Raw genomic sequence first — 24,391 nt, 5'->3', positions numbered from 1 at the left:
CATCCAAACCCTCCTGGAGCTCTGGCAGCCTTGGGGCTGTGCCCACTGCCCTGGGGAGCCTGGGCAGTGCCCACCACCCTCTGGGGGAAGAGCCTTTTGCTGAGATCCAACCTGCCCCTGCCCTGGCACAGCTCCAGCCATTCCCTGGGTGCTGCCCCTGCCCTGGCACAGCTCCAGCCATTCCCTGGGTGCTGTCCCTGCCCTGGCACAGCTCCAGCCATTCCCTGGGTGCTGTCCCTGCCCTGGCACAGCTCCAGCCATTCCCTGGGTGCTGTCCCTGCTCTGGCACAGCTCCAGCCATTCCCTGGGTGCTGTCCCTGCCCTGGCACAGCTCCAGCCATTCCCTGGGTGCTGTCCCTGGTCCCACAGAGCAGAGCTCAGTGCCTGCCCCTCCTCTGCCCCTCCCCAGAGAGTTGTCCCTGCACTGAGCTCTCCCCTCAGTCTCCTCCTCTCCAGCTGAACACACCAAGTGCCCTCAGTGCCCTCACTCGCTGCCCCTCCAGGCCCTGAACCATCTCTGTGCCCTCCTTTGGACACTCTCCAATGGTTCAATCTCTCCCTTCCATTGTGTGCCCCCAAAGTGCCCCAGCCCTGCAGGTGGGGCTGCCCCAGAGCAGAGCAGAGCGGGACAACCATGATGGGTTTAAGGCTCAGAGTTATTCTTATCCCTTCCCTGTGTCTCAGCTTCTCACCTACATCTGCCAAAAGAAACCAAAACAAGGCTAGAAGGGCTGGAGAAATTCTTTTTTCTCCAGCTGAACACACCAAGTGCCCTCAGTGCCCTCACTCACTGCCCCTCCAGGCCCTGAACCATCTCTGTGCCCTCCTTTGGACACTCTCCAACACCTTCAGATCTTTTTTATATAACCTCGATATAATCCTCCTGTTCCCACCTCAGAAATCTGCCATGTCTTACCTGTCCCTGCTGGGACATTCCCACACATCCCACCTTACCTTCCAGTGCTTCCAAACCAACCTTCCTTATCACCACCCTCTCATGCTGCAGGAACTCCTCTCTCTTACCTTTGCTTTTAAACCCCTCCAAGTGCCTGTAGGGCTGTTCTGGTTTATCTGTTTGTATCATTTAACCTCTTTATGAAGTTGGAATCATCAAAGCAAAGAATGGTTTGGATTGGAAGGGATTTTAGAGATCATCCAGTCCCACCCTTGCCATGGGCAGGGACACCTCCCACCAGCCCAGGGTGCTCCAAGCCCTGTCCAACCTGGCCTTGGGCACTCCCAGGGATGGGGCAGCCACAGCTTCTCTGGGCACCTGTGCCAGGGCCTGCCCACCCTCCCAGGGAGGGATTCCTTCCCAATATCCCATCTAAACATCCCAAGGTATCTCTGAAGTTCCTTAACAGGGAGTATCAGTCTTGTGTGAATCCCTCAGACTCATCCAGGACACCTGGGAATGAGGAGGGATTCCAGATGTGCTCCCTGCCCACACTGGAGCCCCCCCTGTGACAGTTCCCATCAGTGTGCCCAGGACATCAGTCACTTTTCCAACCTGTCTTTAGGCTCTCTGTGCCTGAGCAAAATGAGATTTATTAAGAACCTTTTCAAATGAATGTGTGCAGAACAACTGTCAAAAGAGAGGAGAGTAATTTGCAGCAGTTAAAATGCAGACAGAGCTGGGAATTTTGGTGTTTAACTTATTTTATTTAATTTTCATTCTTGTTTAATCTCATCAGTGAGGATTCGTGCTGTGACTTGGTAAAGCCACTTCGTGTCTGTCTCAGCCTCCCCACGTGTGGATGGCAGAGCATTATGTGGCTCTGGGGTTCTCTGGAGGTTAATTTGTTGGAAAAGGCCTTGCAGGTTCCCTGAGATAATCCCAGAATTGCTATGGTTGGGAAAGACCTTTCAGATCCTCAACCAGCATCACCACCGTGTTCATCACTGGACCATCTCCTCAAGTGCCACATCCACACACTTCTTGAACACCTCCAGTTGTGGTGACTCCCCCACTGCCCTGGGCAGCCTGTTCCTGTGCTTGGCCACCCTTTCCATGGACAAATTGTCCCCAATATCCCACCTTTCCCAGCCTGAGGCCGTGCCCTCCCCTCCTGTCCCTGTTCCTGGAGCAGAGCCCGACGCCCCCCCAGTTCTCCCCTCCTGGCAGGGATTGCAGAGCCAGAAGGTCCCCCCTGAGCCTCCTTTTCTCCAGGCTGAGCCCCCCCAGCTCCCTCAGCTGCTCCTGTTTCTCCAGCCCCTTCCCAGCTCCATTCCCTGCCCTGGGCACACTCCAGCCCCTGAGTGTCTTTCTTGTCCTGAGGGGCCCAAAACTGCCCCCAGGATTGGAGGTGCCTCAGCAGTGCCAGCACAGGGGGACAGTCAGTGCCCTGGTCCTGCTGCCACCCCATGGCTGGCACAGCCCAGGTGCCATTGGCCTCTTGCCACCTGGACACACCTGGGCTCATGTTCAACTGCTGCCAACCAGCACCCCCAGAGCCTTTTCCAGAGTTCAAGCCACTCTGCCCCAGCCTGGAGTGTTCATGGGGTCATTGTGAGCCAAGTGCAGGACCTGGCACTTGGTGTGGTTCAACCTCCCACCGTTGGCCTCAGCCCATCCCTTGGCCTGTCCAGATCAGTCACAGAAAGTCAGAAATCATCATGCAATGGGGTGGGTAGTTCTGCCCATCTGCTGTGAGTCTTGGTTTGGTCTTTGGTGTTGGTTTGCCACGAGAAGGGGTGTACCAGTCACCTCTTTCTCATGGATGGACTTGTGATGGTGGGAGACTTTCAGGTGGTTGACAACAAGCACAGAATGAACCTAAAATGCAATCAAGGAAAAGGCTCCAAGTGCCCATGTTGGAAAGATCCAGAATTATTTCAGAATATATGGAAAAAAACCCTTGTTCTGATCCAGTCTTGAACTTCATCACACAGAGAGCAGTGACCAGTAAAAGAAAGATATGATGCCATTGGAGAGTGTCCAAAGGAGGGCACAGAGATGGTTCAGGGCCTGGAGGGGCAGCGAGTGAGGGCACTGAGGGCACTTGGTGTGTTCAGCTGGAGAAGAGGAGACTGAGGGGAGACCTCAGTGCAGGGACAACTCCCTGGGGAGGGGCAGAGGAGGGGCAGGCACTGAGCTCTGCCCCGTGGGACCAGGGACAGCACCCAGGGAATGGCTGGAGCAGTGCCAGGGCAGGGACAGCACCCAGAGAATTGCTGGAGCTGTGCCAGGGCAGGGACAGCACCCAGGGAATGGCTGGACCTGTGCCAGGGCAGGGGACAGCACCCAGGGAATGGCTGGAGCTGTGCCAGGGCAGGGGCAGCACCCAGGGAATGGCTGGAGCAGTGCCAGGGCAGGGGCAGCACCCAGGGAATGGCTAGAGCTGTGCCAGGGCAGGGACAGCACCCAGGGAATGGCTGGAGCTGTGCCAGGGCAGGGGCAGGGGACCCATTGGACCCCTCTGCTTCCTGGTGAGGGTATGCCCTCAGTTCTTTCCCTTCCCCAAATTCAGAGGTCCTTTGGGCATGACACCTCTGCTGTTCCTGCTGCTTTCCATTGCCTCAGGCCTGGATGCTCCACTGCTTTTGCATTTTGCTGCCAGGGGGAGTTTTTGACACCCATGGGACACGCCAGGGTTTGGGTGGCAACTGGTTCCTTGAAAATGGTCAGAGCCTGAAGCTCCCCTGGAGATACCCTTATCCTTCTTGGGGTGAAGTGCAACCCACAGGCTGCCCAGTGTCACTGAGACCTCAAGAAGCAAAGGCCAATCAAAGCTGGGTCATCCTCCACCTACTCAACACTCAGGCTGAGTGAGGAGAACTCCCCATGGTGACCCTTTGGCAGACACAGAGCTGCTGTCACTACAACTTCTCCCCCAGGATATGGGGGTAACATTCAGGCCCTGTGGCTGCTGGGCTGGTCCTGATGTCCAGGGTAGGGTTGGGGTGCCAGGGGAAGCCCTGAGAGCCCTGCCCCTGCACAAACACAGACAACCTCAGTGTACTTAGAGTGGCTCTGCCCCAGCCCTGCCAAGGGTGAGGGATTGTGGCTTCCTCTGCCTGGCTGGAGTTATTTGTGCTTTAAGAGGCCAGATTTTCACTGCCCAGCCCTGAGCTGAGCAGGGAGGGGGCTCTGCAGCAGCTCTGGTGATCTGAGTGCCAGGGCTGAGGATGGCACAGCCATCACAGACAGCTCAGGGCACCACAACCACCCCTTACTCTTGTCTGCCTCCACCTTAATGTCCCCAGTGTTTGGATAAAGGCAACTGCCAGACAAATAGGGCTTGGGCTATAAATTTCTGGCAGTAGAACATTGCTGCAAACAGTTGTCCTTTTCCTGTGGCTCATAAAAACATGTTGTCCTGCCCTAAGCATTAATAAAACCAGAAATAAAGGCTGAGGACAGGACTGTGCCTCCGGTCTGGTTGTCGACTTTCCCCACATTTCACATCTTGCAAATGACTTTAATGTTCAAAATGAGCTGAACCAAACACTGGATTTGTCCCTGACTCTAATACAAATATTCTGTTTGGGGCAAAAGGTGTGTGGGTGAGAGACAGAAGGTCTGTCATCCATGTCAATATAGGAAGAATGTCTCACAGTCATAATTACACAGTCATAGAGACCTTGGTATGACAGGAAGCCAAGAGGGCAAATTTGTGAGAATGGCAGAAAAGAATTTTGTTCTGATGGTTTTATTACCTGTGCAATTGTCTTTAGGGCTGAGCCAGGGCTGAGCCAGGCATGGAGAAGGGGAGATGTCTCTGCCCACACCAGGCTTTGGAGGTGGACTGTGATGGCAAGAACATGCCCAGAGGTGACAGTGAGTGGAGATCCCCCATTTGAAGGGACTCCTGCAAGTATCTGCCATGTCTTATCCTTTAGTAGCCATTCCCAAACCCCTCATCTTGACCTCATTCCTCTCCAAAATCCAAGACACTTCAATGAGGTGGATGAATGCCCATTAAACAGAGGTGGGATCTCTGTGAGGTGGGAGGAGCAGTTGATTGGTTGTTTGAAGAGCTGAATTGGAAGTTGAGTTGCTTTTTAAGGTGCAATTCATCTCATCCCAAGGTTGCACCTGAAGTAAACTCGAGGAGTTACACCCAAAAAGCATCTTCTCCATCAGGGAGGTGAGTGATTTACCCAGAGACACTCCTGCTCAGCTGACAGCTCTCCCTCAGTGCCATCCACCCATGAGGCACAAAATCTCTGCCCTCGAGCCCTGCAGGGATCTCAGTGGTTGGCACCTGGGAACAGAACTGGGTCATTCAGGTGATGGCATGTCCAGCCTGGAGAGCTGCAGGGACACAACCTGCTCTCAGCCTCCTTTTCCTGGGAGAAATGCTCCTGTCAGAGCTGCCATGGAGCAGGACTGGCCCTCCTTCAGCTGACAGCATTGAGTTGATCTTTATTCCCTGCTGGATTTGTGTGTGTGTGTTTCCAACATCTAAAAAAGGGTCTGTTTTACTTCCAGGTTCTGCCTGGCACCAGCAATGCCAACATCCCACGAGGAAAGCTGTTCCTGCTGTACTTTTGGAAGCTGGGGCTTCCAAGATGAGATGCTGAGCATTTAGGTGTTCAGACCTGGGTTGGGTTATTTTTCCTGGTGACTGGGATGGTTCAGCCAAGCTGAAATGAGCCTGCCCAGCTCTCCCTGGCTCATGTCCCCACTGAACCAGCAGGGCAGTGGCACTGTCAGCTCCATTCAAGTGGCATCTCTTCCTCCCTGCTGGGCTCCAGGAGGAACAAAACCATTGGTGCTTGGCTTGATCCAAACAATGTTGCTGCTTGGCTTTTGAAAGTGCAGCTGTGCCCTCCTCCACCTCTCCTCCAGGATTTAGCAGAGGGTGAGTGAGCTGGATTGGGTTTCTGAATCCCACTAATTAGCCAGGCCAAGGACTGAACTAATATGTTCATCTTTGCTTTGTTTGAACCCTGAGATGAGCTCAGTGGGTTAAAACTTGGGTGTAATAATGCCAAGGTCAGGGGTTCAATCCCCTGAGTGGGCCATTGACTGAAGAGTTGGACTCCATGATCCTTGTGGGTCCTTCCAACTCAGAATAGTCTGAACTATGAGAATCTGTGAAAGGTCCTTCAGTGTCTCTGCCTGGTGCCCTTTTAGAAGCTTCTTTGACCCCTGAGAGTATCAGACTTTGCCCCCAGATGGGCACAGAAAGTGGCATTGCTGTGGGTGGGAGAGCACAGTGGCTGTACCAGGGGGATGGGCACAACCCCTGAGGGTCTCTGTAGGTATTTCCTTGGAAACTTCTGCACTTGGGATGATTTCATGAAATCACAGAATAGTTTGGGTTGGAAGGGAACTTGTTCCACCCCATGCCATGGGCAGGGACATCTCCCACTAGATTGCTCCAACCTGGCCTTGGACACTCCCAGGGCTGGGGCAGCCACAGCTTCTCTGCACAATTTTTTAAGTTGTTCCAACCAGCAATGCTTTGGAGCAGCACAAGGTCCTCTGGCCAAAAAAAATCCTTCTCCTGAGGTGGCTTTACCAAAAGAATGTTCTTGCCTGTGTTAGATCTGTCAAAGTGCAAAATCCACTGTAGGGGTTGAGTTGGTGATCTCTTGTGGTCTGGTGGCACTGCTGAGATTAAGCAAATGTTTCCCTTTCTCTGAGCTCTGCTTAGACCTTGACTTTGCTTGACCTCTTGTGTTGAGGAGCTGTCCTGGGTGAACCTGCTCCACACCAATGGTCCCAACAGCCCTGAGCTCAAGGGGCACAAGGCAATGGAGTGCAGGGCAGGGACAGGACTCACCCAGGCTGTTCCCTGGGAGCCCAGAGCAGACTTTTTCTGTTTATGGACAGACAACACAAAGCTGGAGGAGACTAACACACCCTACTGGGGCCTGCCAGGGCCAGTAAAGCCTTTCCATCACAGGCTGAGGGACACAGAGGTGTTTCTGCAGGGAAATTCAGGCTGTGTTAGACACTCAACCTCAGCGTGGGCTGCACATCCCTCTGCCTGAATCCCACCACACAAAGGGGGGCCATGAGGCAAAACACCCACTGGTCCAACCACCTGCCTGAAACAGCCTCAGCTCTCCTGATCCATGGAGGGAGGCTGATGGCAGCTCTCCTGATCCATGGAGGGAGGCTGATGGCAGCTCTCCTGATCCATGGAGGAAGGCTGATGGCAGCTCTCCTGATCCATGGAGGAAGGCTGATGGCAGCTCTCCTGATCCATGGAGGAAGGCTGATGGCAGCTCTCCTGATCCATGGAGGAAGGCTGATGGCAGCTCTCCTGATCCATGGAGGAAGGCTGATGGCACCTCCTGATCCATGGAGGAAGGCTGATGGCAGCTCTCCTGATCCATGGAGGGAGGCTGATGGCAGCTCTCCTGATCCATGGAGGAAGGCTGATGGCAGCTCTCCTGATCCGTGGTGGAAGGCTGATGGCAGCTCTCCTGATCCATGGAGGGAGGCTGATGGCAGCTCTCCTGATCCATGGAGGAAGGCTGATGGCAGCTCTCCTGATCCATGGTGGAAGGTTGATGGCACCTCCTGATCCATGGAGGAAGGCTGATGGCAGCTCTCCTGATCCATGGTGGAAGGCTGATGGCAGCTCTCCTGATCCGTGGTGGAAGGTTGATGGCAGCTCTCCTGATCCATGGTGGAAGGTTGATGGCAGCTCTCCTGATCCATGGAGGAAGGCTGATGGCAGCTCTCCTGATCCATGGAGGAAGGCTGATGGCAGCTCTCCTGATCCATGGTGGAAGGCTGATGGCAGCTCTCCTGATCCATGGTGGAAGGCTGATGGCACCTCCTGAGCTCCTCAGGAGTGTCACTGCTACTCTAAAACAACCCCACACTCACTCCATTGCATGTCACGGGGTCAGAGGGAGTTTTGCACACCAAGCAGAAAGAGAATAATTGTAGACAAACACAGACACTTTCTGTCTCACCTTCAAACTCTGTTTGGCAGTTGCCAGAGTTCTCATTCAAACTCTCCTCCTCGTTGATGATGATGTTCTCGATGTCCTTCATCGTGAGGTGGTCGCGGAAGGCGTGGTACAGGATGTGCTTCAGCTCTTCCAGCGTTATCCTCTGCATGTCAAACTGTGGGGAGAGCAGCCAGTTAGACCCACAGACACAGCACTCAGGGGCAGACAGGCACGAGGGCAATGCCACAGTCCCCCACTATGGTCTGTCAACCTGTCCCAGTTGAGCAGGTGGGAGCAGTTTGTCCCTGTGTGGGTGTGCCCAAAGCTGGGCATTCTAAACCCTCTGGGCCATTGCCCAGCAACTGTTCCCAATGGCCCACTGGCAGCAGCTGCCCAGGGCACAGCTGAGCCCTCAGGCTGGGAGCTGGCTGGGAAAGAAGCCTGGCAGAGGAGCTGGGAGAACTGCCCTGCAGGGACTCCTTGGCACCTCCACACCCACCTGAGGGCTCAGCTCTGCCCATGGGCCAGCAACCATTCCAAAATCCCCCCTGACTGCCAGAGTCAGATCCCCCAGTGTGGAACTCCCTGCCCTGGGGGAGGCACTGGGGGCTCCCACCCAAACCTGAGGGGACACAATCTTGGGCTTTGGGGACTTGGGGAACCACTGATTGGATCCAGAGGAGGAGCAGCCCCTGGCCAGGAGGAACCCCCCACTCTCCACCAGACTGTGCCATCATCTGCACCAACAGGTTTGTCCCTTCCTTTTCCTTTGCCCTCGGGGGAACCACGTGGGGCTCAGCACAGGGGCCACCAAACCCCCCTGTGTTTGTGCCCCAGGGGGTGGGTTCCACTGCTGGGCTTGGGGGTTAAACCCAATTTCTCTTTGTGCCATTGCATTTCTTGTGATATTGTTATTAAATTGTAACTCTGACTTAGAATCTCTTTTGTGTTGGGTTGGTTTCTCCTGCTGGTTTCCCTTTAAACCACCACACAACCTCATTCCAACACCTCAGTGTAATGTTGGAACTCTTTTGGGTCCATTTTCCTCCAACAGTGGGAATGCTGCCAATGGATGTGGCTGGAGCTGCTGCCAGCAGAGCAGCACAGAAACACAGCCCTTTGTCAGCAATGACCCTCCAGGTTGGAGAGGCAGCAATTTGGAATCATCTTGGCCATCCCAACAGAGAGAAAACCCTCAAGGATTCCCCTGGTAGCTCTTACACCTTGCCACAAGCCACAGCCTTGATTCTGCCCCTTTTTTCCCCCTTCCTAACTCTCCAGTTGGGCCTGTGTGGCAAGAACAAGCAGAGGACCTTTCCCCCTGAGCTGACTTCTGCTGTAGATCCAGTGGGTAAATGTTCTCCCACAAAGCAAATGCCAAACCCACGATTGCCACGGAATATGGAAAGGGCCATTTTGCAGCAGGAGGACTTTGCACATGTGCATGTTTGTGGTACTAATCCCTGCTAAGGGCACAGCAGAGAGGGCACTCCCACTGGCTGGTGGCAGTGCCAGCTGAGGAGATGAGTGGCCCTGAGCCGTTGGTGCAGTCAGAAAAGAAGGATGGAAATGCTCCAAGTTGTGATGACCTTCCCCTGTGCTGCAGAGGATCATCCTCTGCCCAATCACCTGGAACCCTCAGGCCTTGCAGCCCAGATGGGCTCAACCACAGCAGCCAGGGAGAAGCAGGGAATGCCCACCCTCACCTGGACTACCCACCTTCCAGAACCTCAGGAAGGCCAAACACCTCTGGTTTAATGTTGCAGTGGAGGAAAGGGGATGCCAAGATTGTGCAGCTGGGAGTGGTGAGGTGTCGTGAGAAATTCCTTCTCCTTTCCCTCAGCATGATGAGGACAGGACAGGACATGTTACTGGACAGTAGGAATGGTTTCCCACTGCCAGAGGGCAGGGTTTGTTGGGATATTAGGGAGAAATTAGGAGAAGACAGTGTGAGAGCAGCTTAGAGTGAAAAGAATCCCAGAAAGGGTTGGGTTGGAAGGGACATTAAAGATCATCCAGTTCCATCCCCTGCCATGGGCAGGGACACCTTCCACCAGCCCAGGTTGCTCCAATCTGGACTTGGACACTCCCAGGGATGGGGCAGCCACAGTTTCTCTGCCCAACCTGTGCCAGGGCCTGCCCACCCTCACAGGGAAGGATTCCTTCCCTATATCCAACCTAAATTTCCCCTCTTTCAGTTTGAACCCATTCCCCTTGTCCTGTCACTCCAGTTCCTGATGAACAGCCTCTCCCCAGGTTCTTGTAACCCTTTCAAACCCTGGGAGGTGCTGTGAGGTCTCCACACAACCTCCTCTTCTGCAGGTGAACATCCCCAGCTTTCTCAGCCTTTGCAGGTCTCCCTCTCCACCAGCACTGCCACCAAGAAGACTCTGCTGTCCTACAACCTGTTCTTTGCTTCCAGGTGCCTGGATTACAGACACAACCCTGGTTATCTCCCAGTCTTAATGATGTGCCCCCAGTAATGACCTGGGGGCTTTTGGGACTTCCTGCACCACCTCATCTATCTGGTGGGCAATAATTGTCCTCTTGTTGCTTCATCTCCAGCTCTTGCTTTTCAGCTTGATGTTGATACAGGGAGAAATTATTTTTTAATTGTTTTGTTGTCATTTTTGCCTTTTAGGAAGTGGAACAATCTCAACAGGGATTCAAAATCCCCCTTGTTGGCTCATGGACTGATTTTCTGGCCTACTGGTGCTGCTTTGCTCCATGCCCAAGCCAGACCCTCCAGGAGATGGGTCTCAGCATGGCAGTTTGGGAAGAGCAGACTCCAGCCTGGAGCAGGCAGGGACAGACTCTGCTCGTGCTCCTGGGTAATTCCTGTTGTTATCACTGCTCTCCAATTTGCCAATGGCCCTGATTCACTCTGCAACGACTCTGGCTTTTTATTGTTGCAATGACAGTAACCAGGGAGCAACTCTTAACTTTTATTGACTCCACTGAGAGGGAAACCGTGACTGTTGCAAGCTGAGAACTTCCTATAGGATTTATAATTAGTAGGAATCGATGGTGCAGCTTCTGAAGCTTGGAACACACTGCAAGGAGGGAAACAGGAACCAGCTGTGCCCAGGGCTGAGCCTCAGACTCCCCAAGTGCCCTGAATGGAGACCTGCCCTTGTGCCAGGGAGGTTTGGATTCCGTGGAGAGCTCCAGGAAACGTCCACTGCAGTTTCTGATGGATCTCAGCAACCGAAGGGAAGTTCTGGCCAGGTGGGGGTTGGTCTCTTCTCCCAGGCACTCAGCAATAGGACAAGGGGGCACAATGGGCTCAAGCTGGGCAGAGAAGCTGTGGCTGCCCCATCCCTCAAAGTGTCCAAGGTCTGGTTAGACAGGGCTTGGAGCAGCCTGGGCTGGTGTTCAGTTCTGGGCCCCTCAGTTCAGGAAAGAGACTGAGGGGCTGGAGCAGGGTCAGAGAAGAGCAACGAGGCTGGAGAAGGGACTGGAGGTGGCACTGAGTGTCCTCTTAAACACCTCCAGGGGCAGAGAATCCACCATGTCTTGATCCAACCCTACTGCGATCACCAGCCCTGGGCACAGAGTGCCCAGGGCTGGTGATCGCAGTGGGGTTGGATCAAGGGTTGGACTTGGTGATCTCAGAGGTCTCTTCCAACCCAACTGAGAAGAGCAACGAGGCTGGAGAAGGGACTGGAGCACAAGTGCTGTGGGGAGAGGCTGAGGGAGCTGGGGGTGTTCAGCCTGGAGAAGAGGAGGCTCAGAGGTGACCTCAGCACTGTCTGGAACTGCCTGAAGGGAAGTTCTGGCCAGGTGGGGGTTGGTCTCTTCTCCCAGGCACTCAGCAATAGGACAAGGGGGCACGATGGGCTCAAGCTCTGCCAGGGGAAATTGAAGTTGGAGATGAGAAAAAACTTCTTTGCAGAGAGAGTGCTCAGGGATTGGAATGGGCTGCCCAGAGAGGGGGTGGATTCCCCATCCCTGGAGGTTTTTCAGCTGAGCTTGGCCGTGGCACTGAGTGCCATGATCTGGTAAAGGGACTGGAGTTGGACCAAGGGTTAGACTTGATGATCTCAGAGGGCTTTTCCAAACCAATTCATTCTATGATTCTGTGAACTGTCCCAGCAGAAAGTTCTCCTGGAGTTGGAGGGTGTTGTCCCAAGGGACTGATCCAACCCAGCCTGGAGCTTCCTTGTTGAGAATGAAAGGAGAGTTCCTGCCACTTCCTTCACTCTCCTAACCCAAATTTCCATAATGTGTGGCTGGTTGACAGGTGCCTTTCCTGCAGAGCATCATTTCCAGATACTTCTGTGTCCTACCTGGAAAGCTGGATTGGGACACACCCCTATGGGAAGGACTTGTTTCTTCAAAGAGTTCAAAGAGCTAAATGCTGAATAAATTACGATAATTTCACCCCCTGGGGCTGGGATGGCTGCCATGCAGGTGCCACCTGTGTGCCCAGCCTTTGGGAAGAGCTTCCTGATGCTGCGCAGAGGTGGAAGGGGCACTGGCTCATTGCCATGGTAATGGGGTCATTTGGGCACTGGTATTGGGAGGTGGCTCTGCTCTTCTGCAGCTCTGCCAGCATGGAAGGGCACAGCTCTGCCAGTGGGGCACAGCACAGCTCTGCCGGCAGGGACTGGCACAGCTCTGCCAGTGGGGAAGGGCACAGCTCTGCCAGCAAGGACCGGCACAACTCTACCAGTGGGGACTGGCACAGCTCAGCCAGCAGGGCATGGCACAGCTCTGCCAGCAGGGCATGGAACAGTTCTGCCAGCAGGGCACAGCACAGCTCTGCCAGTGGGGCATGGCACAGGTCTGCCAGTGGGGCACGGTACAGCTCTGCCAGCAGGGACTGGCACAGCTCTGCCAGTGGGGAACGGCACAGCTCTGCCACCAAGGACCGGCCAGTGGGGACTGGCACAGCTCAGCCAGCAGGGCAAGGCACAACTCTGTCAGTGAGGGAAGGAACAGCTCTGCCAGCAGGGCACAGCACAGCTCAGCCAGCAGGGCACAGCACAGCTCTGCCATTGGGGTACAGCACAGCTCTGCCAGTGGGGCATGGCACAGCTCTGCCAGCAGGGACTGGCACAGCTCAGCCATTGGGGTACAGCACAGCTCTACCAGCAGGAAACACACAGAGAGGTGACAATCAGACCGAAGTGCCAATCCCCAGCACCCCTAACCCTGAACACCACCATAGAATGCTGTGGGATTGTCCCCATTCAGCAGGTGGGAGCAGTTTGTCCCTGTGTGGGTGTGCCCAAAGCTGGGCATTCTAAACCCTCTGGGCCATTGCCCAGCAACTGTTCCCAAGGGCCCATTGGCAGCAGCTGCCCAGGGCACAGCTGAGCCCTCAGGCTGGGAGCTGGCTGGGAAAGAAGCCTGGCAGAGGAGCTGGGAGAACTGCCCTGCAGGGACTCCTTGGCACCTCCACACCCACCTGAGGGCTCAGCTCTGCTCAGGGGCCACCAACCATTCCAAAATCCCCCCTGACTGCCAGAGTCAGATCCCCCAGTGTGGAACTCCCTGCCCTGGGGGAGGCACTGGGGGCTCCCACCCAAACCTCAGGGGAGACAATCTTGTGGGTTGGGGACTTGGGAACCACTCACTGGATGCAGAGGAGGAGCAGCCCCTGGCCAGGAGGAGCCCACCACTCTCCACCAGACTGTGCCATCATCTGCACCAACAGGTTTGTCCCTTCCTTTGCCTTTGGACTTGGAGGAACCACGTGGGGCTCAGCACAGGGGCCACCAAACCCCCCTGTGTTTGTGCCCCAGGGGGTGGGTTACACTGCTGGGCTTGGGGGTTAAACCCAATTTCTCTTTGTGCCATTGCATTTCTTGTGATATTGTTATTAAATTGTAACTCTGATTTATAATCTCTCTTGTGTTGGGTTCATTTCTCCTGCTGCTTTATCTTTAAACTAGCACAGGAATTCAAAACCAAGCTGGCCCATGGGAACTTTCTGAGGGTCCCCCTTCAGACAGCCCTTGTGGCACCCTTAAGGGGCACCACCAGAGTGCCCCCAGCTCTGCCAGGGCCTCTGATGTCTGAGCATTACAAAAAGAAGGTCCAAACAACCTCCTCTGCCCGCAGGCACCTGGTGGGATTTCGTGGCTTGTCCTGTGCAGGACCAGGAGTTGAAGTCAAAGATCTTTGTGGGTCCTGTCATTCTACTCAGCACCTTCTGGCTGTGGGACACAGGACTCGTGGGCCATGAGCTGGGGCACCCAGGAGGTGCCCAAAATACACCCATGAAGACACTGTAGGTTGGGGCTGGTCATGGAGAGTGATGCTCATGGATGGTCTGCAAAGAAACTGCCTCCAGTCCTGGAGATGTAACTCCCTCTGCTGACCTCCCACCTGGGGAGGTTGGGCCCAGCCTTTACAGACCAAGCCTAACTCTCTGGAGGGATGTTTTAAGCAGGGGAGTGGCTCATTGGGCCCAGCCTTTATAGACCCAGCCTAACTCTCTGGAAGATGTCTTAAGCAGGGCAGTGACTCATTGAGCCCAGCCTTTACAGACCCAGCCTAACTGTCTGGAGGGATGTTTTAAGCAGGGCAGTGGCTCATTGGGCCCATCCTTTATAGACCCAGCCTAACTCTGGAGAGTTGTTTAAGCAGGGAAGTGGCTCATTGGGCCCAGCCTTTATAGACCCAGCCTAACTCTCTGGAGGGATGTTTTAAGCAAGGAAGTGGGTCATTGAGCCCATCCTTCATAGACCAAGCCTAACTCTCTGGAGGAATGTTTTAAGCAGGACAGTGACTCATTGGGCCCAGCCTTTATAGACCCAGCCTAACTCTCTGGAGGGCAGTGGCTCATTGGCTTTGCACCTCCACTGACCTTCCCTTACATCCTGGGAGATGATGATGGCTGTTAAACTGGGCTAAGAGAAACAGGTAACACCTCCACAGAGAACACAGAGAATACTAATCATGAGCCCATTCAATTAACTTTAAATAATTTAACAAAACACAGAGAAGTGGTGATTTGTTGTTTGGTTGGGGTATTTTTTTCCAGTTGGAAAAGGCTCTCAGGCTGAAGCACAAATTAAGAGGCTCCAACTATTTCTTTTGCCAGTTGTGAAGCTCCCAGGCCTCCAGAACAGGCTGCCAGTCTGATCCTAATCAAAGAGAATACACAAGTAGGGCTGCAACATCTTGACCTTTGATGCAAGGCCTGTGGGAGCCTCTCAGAGAAGGAAACTCTCATGATTTAATTAAGGCTAAAGCTGGCAAGTCCCATTTGGTACCGACCCTACAGATATGGAGTTCTAATGGACTCGTGTCCTCAGAGTAAATCCATCAGTGGGCTGAGGTGAAATGTGCTCTGATGGTGATGCCTCTGTGTGTCCCACAGGGGATCTAAGGCAGAACTGGTGCCCTCTGCCCAGTCACAGAATCCCAGACTGTGCTGAGCTGGAAGGACCCACCAGGACCATCAGTCCAACCCTCAGCCCTGCCCAGGCACATCCCCAAGAGTCACCCCCTGAGCCTGAGACAAAGGAGTGTCCAGAATCCAAGGCAGGGCTTAGTTGGGATGCAATTCCTGGTTGTGCAGCCCCTGCAGATCCACCCCCTTGGGCAGCTCAGCAGAGCAGGGCCTGAGGGAGTGGGGCTTTGGGGAGGGAGGAGGAAGGGGAGCTGAGGGGCCACTGCTCTGCTGCCATCCTGGCTCCTGACCTGCCTGGGCATTGCTTGGCATGCAGAGTGCCAGTTCTTCAGCCCTGGGCTGCTTCTGGGGCAAATCACAGAATCATGGAATGGATTGGGTTAGAAAAGAGCTCCGAGATCATCAAGTCCAACCCTTGGTCCAACTCCAGTCCCTTTACCAGATCATGGCACTCAGTGCCACGGCCAAGCTCAGCTGAAAAACCTCCAGGGATGGGGAATCCACCCCCTCTCTGGGCAGCCCATTCCAATCCCTGAGCACTCTCTCTGCAAAGAAGTTTTTTCTGATATCCAAATGCTGGCACTGGCTGAGGAATCCCAGAACCCCAGACTGGGCTGAGCTGGGAGGGACCCACAGGGACCATCAGTCCAACCCTCAGCCCTGCCCAGGCCCAGCCCCAAGAGTCACCCCCTGTGCCCCAGAACATCATCCAAACCCTCCTGCAGCTCTGGCAGCCTTGGGGCTGTGCCCACTGCCCTGGGGAGCCTGGGCAGTGCCCACCACCCTCTGGGGGAAGAGCCTTTTGCTGAGATCCAACCTGCCCCTGCCCTGGCACAGCTCCAGCCATTCCCTGGGTGCTGCCCCTGCCCTGGCACAGCTCCAGCCATTCCCTGGCTGCTGTCCCTGCCCTGGCACAGCTCCAGCCATTCCCTGGGTGCTGCCCCTGCCCTGGCACAGCTCCAGCCATTCCCTGGGTGCTGTCCCTGCCCTGGCACAGCTCCAGCCATTCCCTGGGTGCTGTCCCTGAGCACAGAGAGCAGAGATCCCCCTCAGCTCTGCAGAAGCAGCTCTGGAGTGCCAGGACAGGTTTGGGTCACACTTTGAATCAGTTCCTTTGGGCTCATCGACATTTCATACGAAAATCCTTTTGCCCCCTTGGTTTGAGAAGGAAGAAATGGCAAAATAGAATCATTAGATTGTCATACAGAGAATCTCAGACAGTCACAGACTCATCAACAGAGTCATCAGGGTTGAAAACCCCACTGAGATCACCAAGTCCAACCATTCCTAGCGCTGCCAAGGCCACCACTGACCCATGTCCCCAAGTGCCACATCCACATGGCTGTTAAACCCCTCCAGGGATGGGCACTCCCCATTGCCCTGGGGAGCCTGGGCAGTGCCCACCACCCTCTGGGGGAAGAGCCTTTTGCTGAGATCCAACCTGCCCCTGCCCTGGCACAGCTCCAGCCATTCCCTGGGTGCTGTCCCTGCCCTGGCACAGCTCCAGCCATTCCCTGGGTGCTGCCCCTGCCCTGGCACAGCTCCAGCCATTCCCTGGGTGCTGTCCCTGGTCCCCCAGAGCAGAGCCCAGTGCCTGCCCCTCCTCTGCCCCTCCCAGGGACTTGTCCCTGCAGTGGGCAAGGTGAGCAGGATGAGCAGTTTCCTGGCAGGTCACTGTGTGGGGGGAGCCAAACCCCCCCGTTTCCCAAGAAAAAAAGGTCCCTCATTCTTTGCTCCACCAGGAGAGGGCAGGGGGTCTGCCCCCCATGGGGACAAGCTGGCATCCTCAGGGCACAGTGGCACTGGTGTCTGGGCATGCTGGAGCTTCTGCCTTGTTTCAGGCAGGCACTGAACAAGGGTTTGAGGGGACTCTTGAGCTGCATGAGCTGCTCCAGAGCTGGATTTTGCACCGTGGGAGATGCCACAACCTGGGCTCTTGCCTTCTGACAGTCCAATAAAACTGAGAGCCAGGGAGCTCCCGGGGATTATGGAATGAAGGAATGCCAATGTCCAGCAAAAATAACCTGTCTGTCTGCTCCACAAAACGGATTGAATTGCACCCTCTGCCCTTCTCCTCATTTTTTGCACACTCCCTGCCAGGACAAATGATCTTTAAGCTGCTCCTGAATGAGATGAGGCAGCAGAAAGCTGAGCAGATTAAATGAGTGGGCCACACAGCCCTGCTGAGTGTCTCCTGAGGGCCTGGGGCCAAGGGAAAGCAATTCTTTATTGAGCAGTTACAAGTGTTTCCAGAGTGCCTGGAGAAGTGGCTTGGAAGGTGAGACATGGTCCTGAAGTGCACAAAGGACACTGGTAATTAATAAAAGCTTTACAAGGCAGACCAGGAGCTGCAGTGGGAAACTTGAGGCATCTTGGATGCTGCAGGTGATGGTTACAAAAAATGACACAGCAAACTGACCTTCTAATTCTGCTGTTCAGCACCAGACAAAGCCAGGATAGAATCAGAGAAGCCCTGAATGGTTTGGGTTGGAAGAGACCTTAAAAATCATCTCGTTTCATCCTGTGCCATGGGCAGGGACACCTCCCACCAGCCCAGGGTGCTCCAAGCCCTGTCCAGCCTGGCCTGGGACACTTCCAGGGATGGGGTAGCTGTGCCAGGGCACCTGTGCCAGGCCCTGCTCACCTTCCCAGCCAAGAATTCCTTCCCAATATCCCACCTATCCCTGCCCTCTGGCAGGACAGCAGGGACCCACCGAGCTGCTCTATCACTCCCCTTTTTCAGCTGGACAGGGGAGAGAAAATAAGATGGAAAACAAGTCATAGGTCAAGATCAGGCACTTCACTACAGCAGAAGTGAAAGACTGTGCAGAGAGGCAAAGAGCAGCTCCAGCTCAGCCAGACCCAACCCCCATGGAATGGTGTTTTTGGGGACTTCTCCTCCCTTCTGAATAATGAACCAGAGCAGGAAAGATCTTTCCCATCTTCTACTGTGCTTGTGCCTGACTTGGGCCAGAATGACAATGTCTGCAAAGACTTTGAGATCTGAGAAGGTGAAGGAGGAAAAAGAAAGAGCCCAACTTTTAGTCAGTAAAACCATCTCATTCTGGTAATTAGGGTGCAATCTTTAGGGTCTCATTTTGACCTCTGTTAATTCACTCTGGGTTTGTTGTCATCTTTTAGCCTGCATTTAGAAAGAAAGTTGTCCTGACCACAGGACTGGCACCTTCTCATTTGGAAGGCAAGTTTTTCTCCATCTGAGGCCTGAGAAGTTCATCTGTGCTGGCAAAAGGTGGGATTTGTCAAAGTGGCACTTTCTGAGGAGAAGCAAGAAATAACCAATTGGAAATGCCAGCAGTCAGTGCCATTATTAACAGGGCCCAGGAGGTGCCAGGGCTGGGAACTGGCAGCACCAGCTGCCCCAGTGGGCACTGCCCAGTGAGCTGCAGCCCCAGCAGGCAAGGCACACAAAGAACAGGGTTTGGGCACTTCTTGTAACTTCTCCCCCAGCCTGGAGAAACCAGAGTTGCCCTCAAGGCCCTCCCATGTGCCCTCCAATGCCCAGGGCTCACATTAACCCACCTTAGTCAGAGCATCCAATGCCAACGGAGCTCCCCAGCTGGTTTGTGCCAGTCATGGATCTTTCCTGACAGATCTAAAGCCCTGAAGAAAGTCAGTGAATGTCTAATTTAGCAGAAACACAGAGGAAAAACCCTCCCCTGCTGCAGTTCAGTTTAGCAATTCAAGAGATGTGAACAAGAGGGGTTGGTGCACCAAGACTCAGAAGATGTGAGAAAAGGCCAGGAGTGATTTTCTGGTCTGTTCCTCTCTGTCACATTGTGCTGGGATGGAAATCTGTCTTTTTTCCTGTTTGCATTTTGTAATTATTTTGATATGACCTTTCGCTTCCCACATAATGACCATTGGCTGAAAACAAGATTAATTGGACTGAAAACTGCGAGGTAGGAAGTTCAACTAAAGCCTGGAGTGTCTGCTAAGTCAGTCTGAGGCTGGGAGAACAGGATTGTTTTCCCCCTGCAATGCTAAAAACAAGGTGATCAATTGTGAAGTCCCCTCCAGCAATTCAGTTGGCATTTGTTGGCTCCTGCCAGCTACCAACGGGCTGCAGGACACAAAGAAGGGAACACAGAACAGCTGTCACAGCAGGAAAATAAAATCCAGGGAAGTGGGTTTAATGCCTGACTCAGAGCAGAGGGGGGAGGCAAGGAAGGGGCACCTCAAGACTGGGAAAAAGGAGCATTTTGCTGATATTGCTGCCAGGATGAAGGACAGACCTCAGGGAACAGCAGGGGGATTGCTCAGCCCAGAACCCACCACAGACAGCCCAGCACGGGGGGACACATCAGTGGGGAGGAGAATTGGAGAAAGAGCCACAGAACCCCAGACTGTGCTGAGCTGGAAGGGACCCACCAGGACCATCCAGTCCAACCCTCAGCCCTGCCCAGGCCCAGCCCCAAGAGTCACCCCCTGAGCCTGAGGGAAAGGAGTGTCCAGAATCCAAGGCAGGGCTTAGTTGGGATGCAATTCCTGGTTGTGCAGCCCCTGCAGATCCACCCCCTTGGGCAGCTCAGCAGAGCAGGGCCTGAGGGAGTGGGGCTTTGGGGAGGGAGGAGGAAGGGGAGCTGAGGGGCCACTGCTCTGCTGCCATCCTGGCTCCTGACCTGCCTGGGCATTGCTTGGCATGCAGAGTGCCAGTTCTTGAGCCCTGGGCTGCTTCTGGGGCAAATCACAGAATCATAGAATGGATTGGGTTGGAAAAGACCTCCCAGATCATCAAGTCCAACCCTTGGTCCAACTCCAGTCCCTTTACCAGATCATGGCACTCAGTGCCACGGCCAAGCTCAGCTGAAAAACCTCCAGGGATGGGGAATCCACCCCCTCTCTGGGCAGTCCATTCCAATCCCTGAGCACTCTCTCTGCAAAGAATTTCTTTCTGATATCCAAATGTTGGCACTGGCTGAGGAATCCCAGAACCCCAGACTGGGCTGAGCTGGGTGGGACCCACAGGGACCATCAGTCCAACCCTCAGCACTGCACAGGCCCAGCCCCAAGAGTCACCCCCTGTGCCCCAGAGCATCATCCAAACCCTCCTGGAGCTCTGGCAGCCTTGGGGCTGTGCCCACTGCCCTGGGGAGCCTGGGCAGTGCCCACCACCCTCTGGGGGAAGAGCCTTTTGCTGAGATCCAACCTGCCCCTGCCCTGGCACAGCTCCAGCCATTCCCTGGGTGCTGTCCCTGCCCTGGCACAGCTCCAGCCATTCCCTGGGTGCTGTCCCTGCCCTGGCACAGCTCCAGCCATTCCCTGGGTGCTGCCCCTGCCCTGGCACAGCTCCAGCCATGCCCTGGGTGCTGTCCCTGCCCTGGCACAGCTCCAGCCATTCCCTGGGTGCTGTCCCTGCCCTGGCACAGCTCCAGCCATTCCCTGGGTGCTGTCCCTGGTCCCACAGAGCAGAGCTCAGTGCCTGCCCCTCCTCTGCCCCTCCTGGGGAAGCTGTTGATTATTATCTGGTTTTATTTGAAACAAAATAGCTGCTCTTTGTCTTCCTGGCTATGCAGCAGTTTCCAAAGCCTGCACAGGAGATTTGGAGACAATATCCACAATAAGGGTAAGTTTTGAGCTGCCTGTTTGTCACCACCATCCATCCTCAATTTTTTTGTCATGTCTTTGGGATGTTTTGGGGTTTTTTTTTGCCATCATGGTTGACTGAATAAAATTTACATCTGGGTGACAACAGACACCACTCCCTTCTGCATGAAACATTTTCTTTCCCTCTGTACAGTCTGTTCAGAGATGTTTGATCTTGGTGTGATTTCTCCAAGGGAAAAGCTGGGAAGGGAGTTGGGATTGGGTCCAGTCCTGTTTAACATCTTTAGTGATGCTTTAGATGAGGGGATTGAGTCCATCATCAGCAAATTTGCTGATGACACCAAGCTGGGAGGGAGTGTCGACCTGCTGGAAGGCAGGAGGGCTCTGCAGAGGGATCTGGAGAGACTGGAGAGATGGGCTGGTTGCAATGGGATGGAGTTCAACAAGGCCAAGTGCAGGTCCTGCCCTTTGGCCACCCCAAGCCCTGCAGCGCTCCAGGCTGGGCACAGAGTGGCTGGAGAGCAGCCAGGCAGAGGGACCTGGGGGGACTGAGGGACAGGAAGCTCAACAGGAGCCACCAGTGTGCCCAGGTGGCCAAGGAGGCCAATGGGATCCTGGCCTGGATCCAAACTAGCGTGGCCAGCAGGCCCAGGGCAGTGACCCTTCCCCTGGACTCTGCCTTGGGGAGGCCACACCTTGAGTGTTGTGTTCAGTTCTGGGCCCCTCAGTTGAGGCAAGAGATTGAGGGGCTGGAGCAGGGCCAGAGAAGAGCAATGAGGCTGGAGAAGGGACTGGATGTGGCTCTGAGTGTCCTCTGAAACACCTCCAGGGGCAGAGAATCCACCATGTCTTGATCCAACCCCACTGTGATCACCAGCCCAGGGCACAGAGTGATCGCAGTAGGGTTGGATCAAGGGTTGGACTTGATCTCAGAGGTCTCTTCCAACCCAACTGAGAAGAGCAACGAGGCTGGAGAAGGGACTGGAGCACAAGTGCTGTGGGGAGAGGCTGAGGGAGCTGGGGATGTTCAGCCTGGAGAAGAGGAGGCTCAGAGGTGACCTCAGCACTGTCTGGAACTGCCTGAAGGGAAGTTCTGGCCAGCTGGGGGTTGGTCTCTTCTCCCAGGCACTCAGCAATAGGACAAGGGGGCACGATGGGCTCAAGCTCTGCCAGGGGAAATTGAAGTTGGAGAGCAGAAAAAACTTCTTTGCAGAGAGAGTGCTCAGGGATTGGAATGGGCTGCCCAGAGAGGGGGTGGATTCCCCATCCCTGGAGATTTTTCAGCTGAGCTTGGCCGTGGCACTGAGTGCCATGATCTGGTAAAGGGACTGGAGTTGGACCAAGGGTTGGACTTGATGATCTCAGAGGTCTTTTCCAACCCAATCCATTCTATGATTTCTCCAGGGGCTGCAGGGAGGGGAGTTCAGCTGAAGCAGCTCCTGCTCAGGGAGCTCAGGGGAGGAGCTGAGCTCACAGCAAAGGGCTCTGGGTGTGTTCCTGGGGGCATCCAATGCACATCAGAAGGGAATGTAATTAAAAAGGAGGCACTGTCAACTATCATTTGGAGCAGTTCACAACATTCATGCATCATTTGCAACTGATCTGGGAAGAGAGGAGTTATCAGAGTTGACAAGTCAACATAATCTGCAGCGAGAAGGAATAAAACCCAATTTCAGATTCATACATTATGTCAATTAATAAAGGAATGGATATAAATGAGCTGCTCAGGATGTTGGAACCTGCTGCTCTCAGAGCCTGGAAACAGCCACACAGGTTGGAAAAGGCAGCAAAGAGCATCCCTGGGAAAGGTGTTGCTTTCAGCAGGTCATTATAGCCCTAACGAAGGTTTCCTATAATTATGGATGAGGGGAGAGTCCCAAGGAGTTTATAAAAACTCAGGGATTGGCCCCAGCAGGCTCTGGAATCTGACTTGCCTCCATCAAGAGCAGGTTGACATTCCTTGGATCAGCTCTGTCAGCAGCTTGGATAAATTTCCTTCAGCTAATTGCTTTCTAATAGTTTGCTGTGTGAGCACCTGCTCATTATAAATCGGGTGGGTTTGTGCAAACACCTCAGAAATAACCCCACAGGTGACAAATGGGGGTGAGGAAGAAGAGGGATTTGCAGCAGAGCTCAGGTTTGCTGAGTCTTCTGGGGATCCAAAGTGCCAGTCCAAGCAACGTCACCAGGTCAGACCATCATGTTGCCTTTAGACATCAAGAAATATTTCATTTGTTGGTTATCTCAGGTGGCTTTGGCCTTTCTGTGGGTGGCCACATTCCAACTCTTTATGCTCTTGGCATAATCCTGGATTTGATTATTGCCCAAAGTGCCACCTCTTTCTTTGGGAAGGAGGGGTCCTCCAAGTGGGTGTAACAACCTGTGGAGGGACACTTGCATGGACAAAAGGAAATGTCAGGAGAAAAATCCCAAGATGGAAGAAGAGAGACCTTGAGTGAATAATTTGCCAAGTTATTTCTGGGAGTTCTGCAAACTTCTAACACATAAAACTTGTGCTACCAAGAAATTTCACACCCTGCAGGAGAAACCTTCTCCTTTTGCTTGCTCTGAAACTGTCTCCTCTCATTTCACTTGAGCCCTTCTCAGATCCACCCATCGCTTTCCCAAATTCTATCACTCCCCAGTCATCTTTCTCCACCCCAAAGTTTCCCTCTTGAGAAAGCACCACCTGGAATTTGTGAACTTCCTCCTCCTTCTTCTTCTTCTCCCATCCCACCATCCTCCTTCCAAGATGCTTTGCAGCAGAACCCAACGACATCCAAGCTGTGCTTTTCCCCCTGTTCCCTTCTCAACCTTCCCAAGCTTTCCACTTGCTGTTTTCACTGCTCCTGAGGGCCCTGCTGGCATTTCCACAGCTCTGCCTGCTAAAAATCCCTTGGAGATCTCAATCCTCAGTGGTACCAGCCAGCTCAGAGCTCCAGAGACACCCAGGGTGGAAAAGGTTGGGTGTCACTCCATGTTTGCTTGTTCTTCTCATGGAAGGTGGGGACTTCTGCTGCCCTTGTAGCATCCAGAGGTGCTTCCCACATCCTGACCCAGTTGCTGCCTGTGACTGGTGGCACTGAAGGCTCCATCTGGGATGGTCATACCCCTGGAATGGTGATGATCAGCCTAAGCTGTGCTTAATGTTATTCCCAGGGATGGGAGAAGAGAGTGAAGCCACCAGGGATGGCTCCAAATGAGGTGCCACACCTGAGGTGCCCTTCTCCTGGTTGCACCTCCCAAGGAGAGATCCAGGCCCAGCACCTGCCTTGGTGTCTCTGTGCTGCCCTTGCCAGAAACTCTGGGCTTTAAATCCAAGCAACAACTCGATGGTGGTGCTGAGAGTCTGAGCTCTGCTCAAAGAGACAACTCATCATCTGATGTATTGAGTGGCCTCCAGTGCCAACAACTCCAGGTTTTGACCATGAAGGACCACTCAGTGTCCATCCAAGTCAATGCTGGGGGTTGAGAACCTTCCTGTCAGACTGCAGGTGAATTCTGGGGAGAAGAAAGAGCCTTTTGGTCCATGTGTGGGGCTCAGAAAAACTTCTGGTTTGACCCAGAATGGCAACATCTGAAATAAAGCAGGACCAAAGG

General features: G+C 54.1%; 1 protein-coding gene across 2 annotated transcripts in view; it reads right to left on the bottom strand.

The window, feature by feature from the left end:
* CALN1 (calneuron 1) overlaps positions 1 to 24,391 on the bottom strand; it is a 151,343-nt gene that overhangs the window by 3,940 nt on the left and 123,012 nt on the right. For both annotated transcript variants that reach the window (XM_071575258.1, XM_071575259.1), the window contains exon 5: positions 7,882 to 8,035. In XM_071575258.1, coding sequence (XP_071431359.1) covers positions 7,882 to 8,035 — 154 coding nt within the window. The remainder of the gene's footprint in view (positions 1 to 7,881; positions 8,036 to 24,391) is intronic.

This window comes from Pithys albifrons, chromosome 21 (genome assembly GCF_047495875.1).
Source record: "Pithys albifrons albifrons isolate INPA30051 chromosome 21, PitAlb_v1, whole genome shotgun sequence".
Taxonomy (NCBI): Eukaryota; Metazoa; Chordata; class Aves; order Passeriformes; family Thamnophilidae; genus Pithys; species Pithys albifrons.
This window is presented reverse-complemented; position numbering and strand designations above follow the sequence as displayed.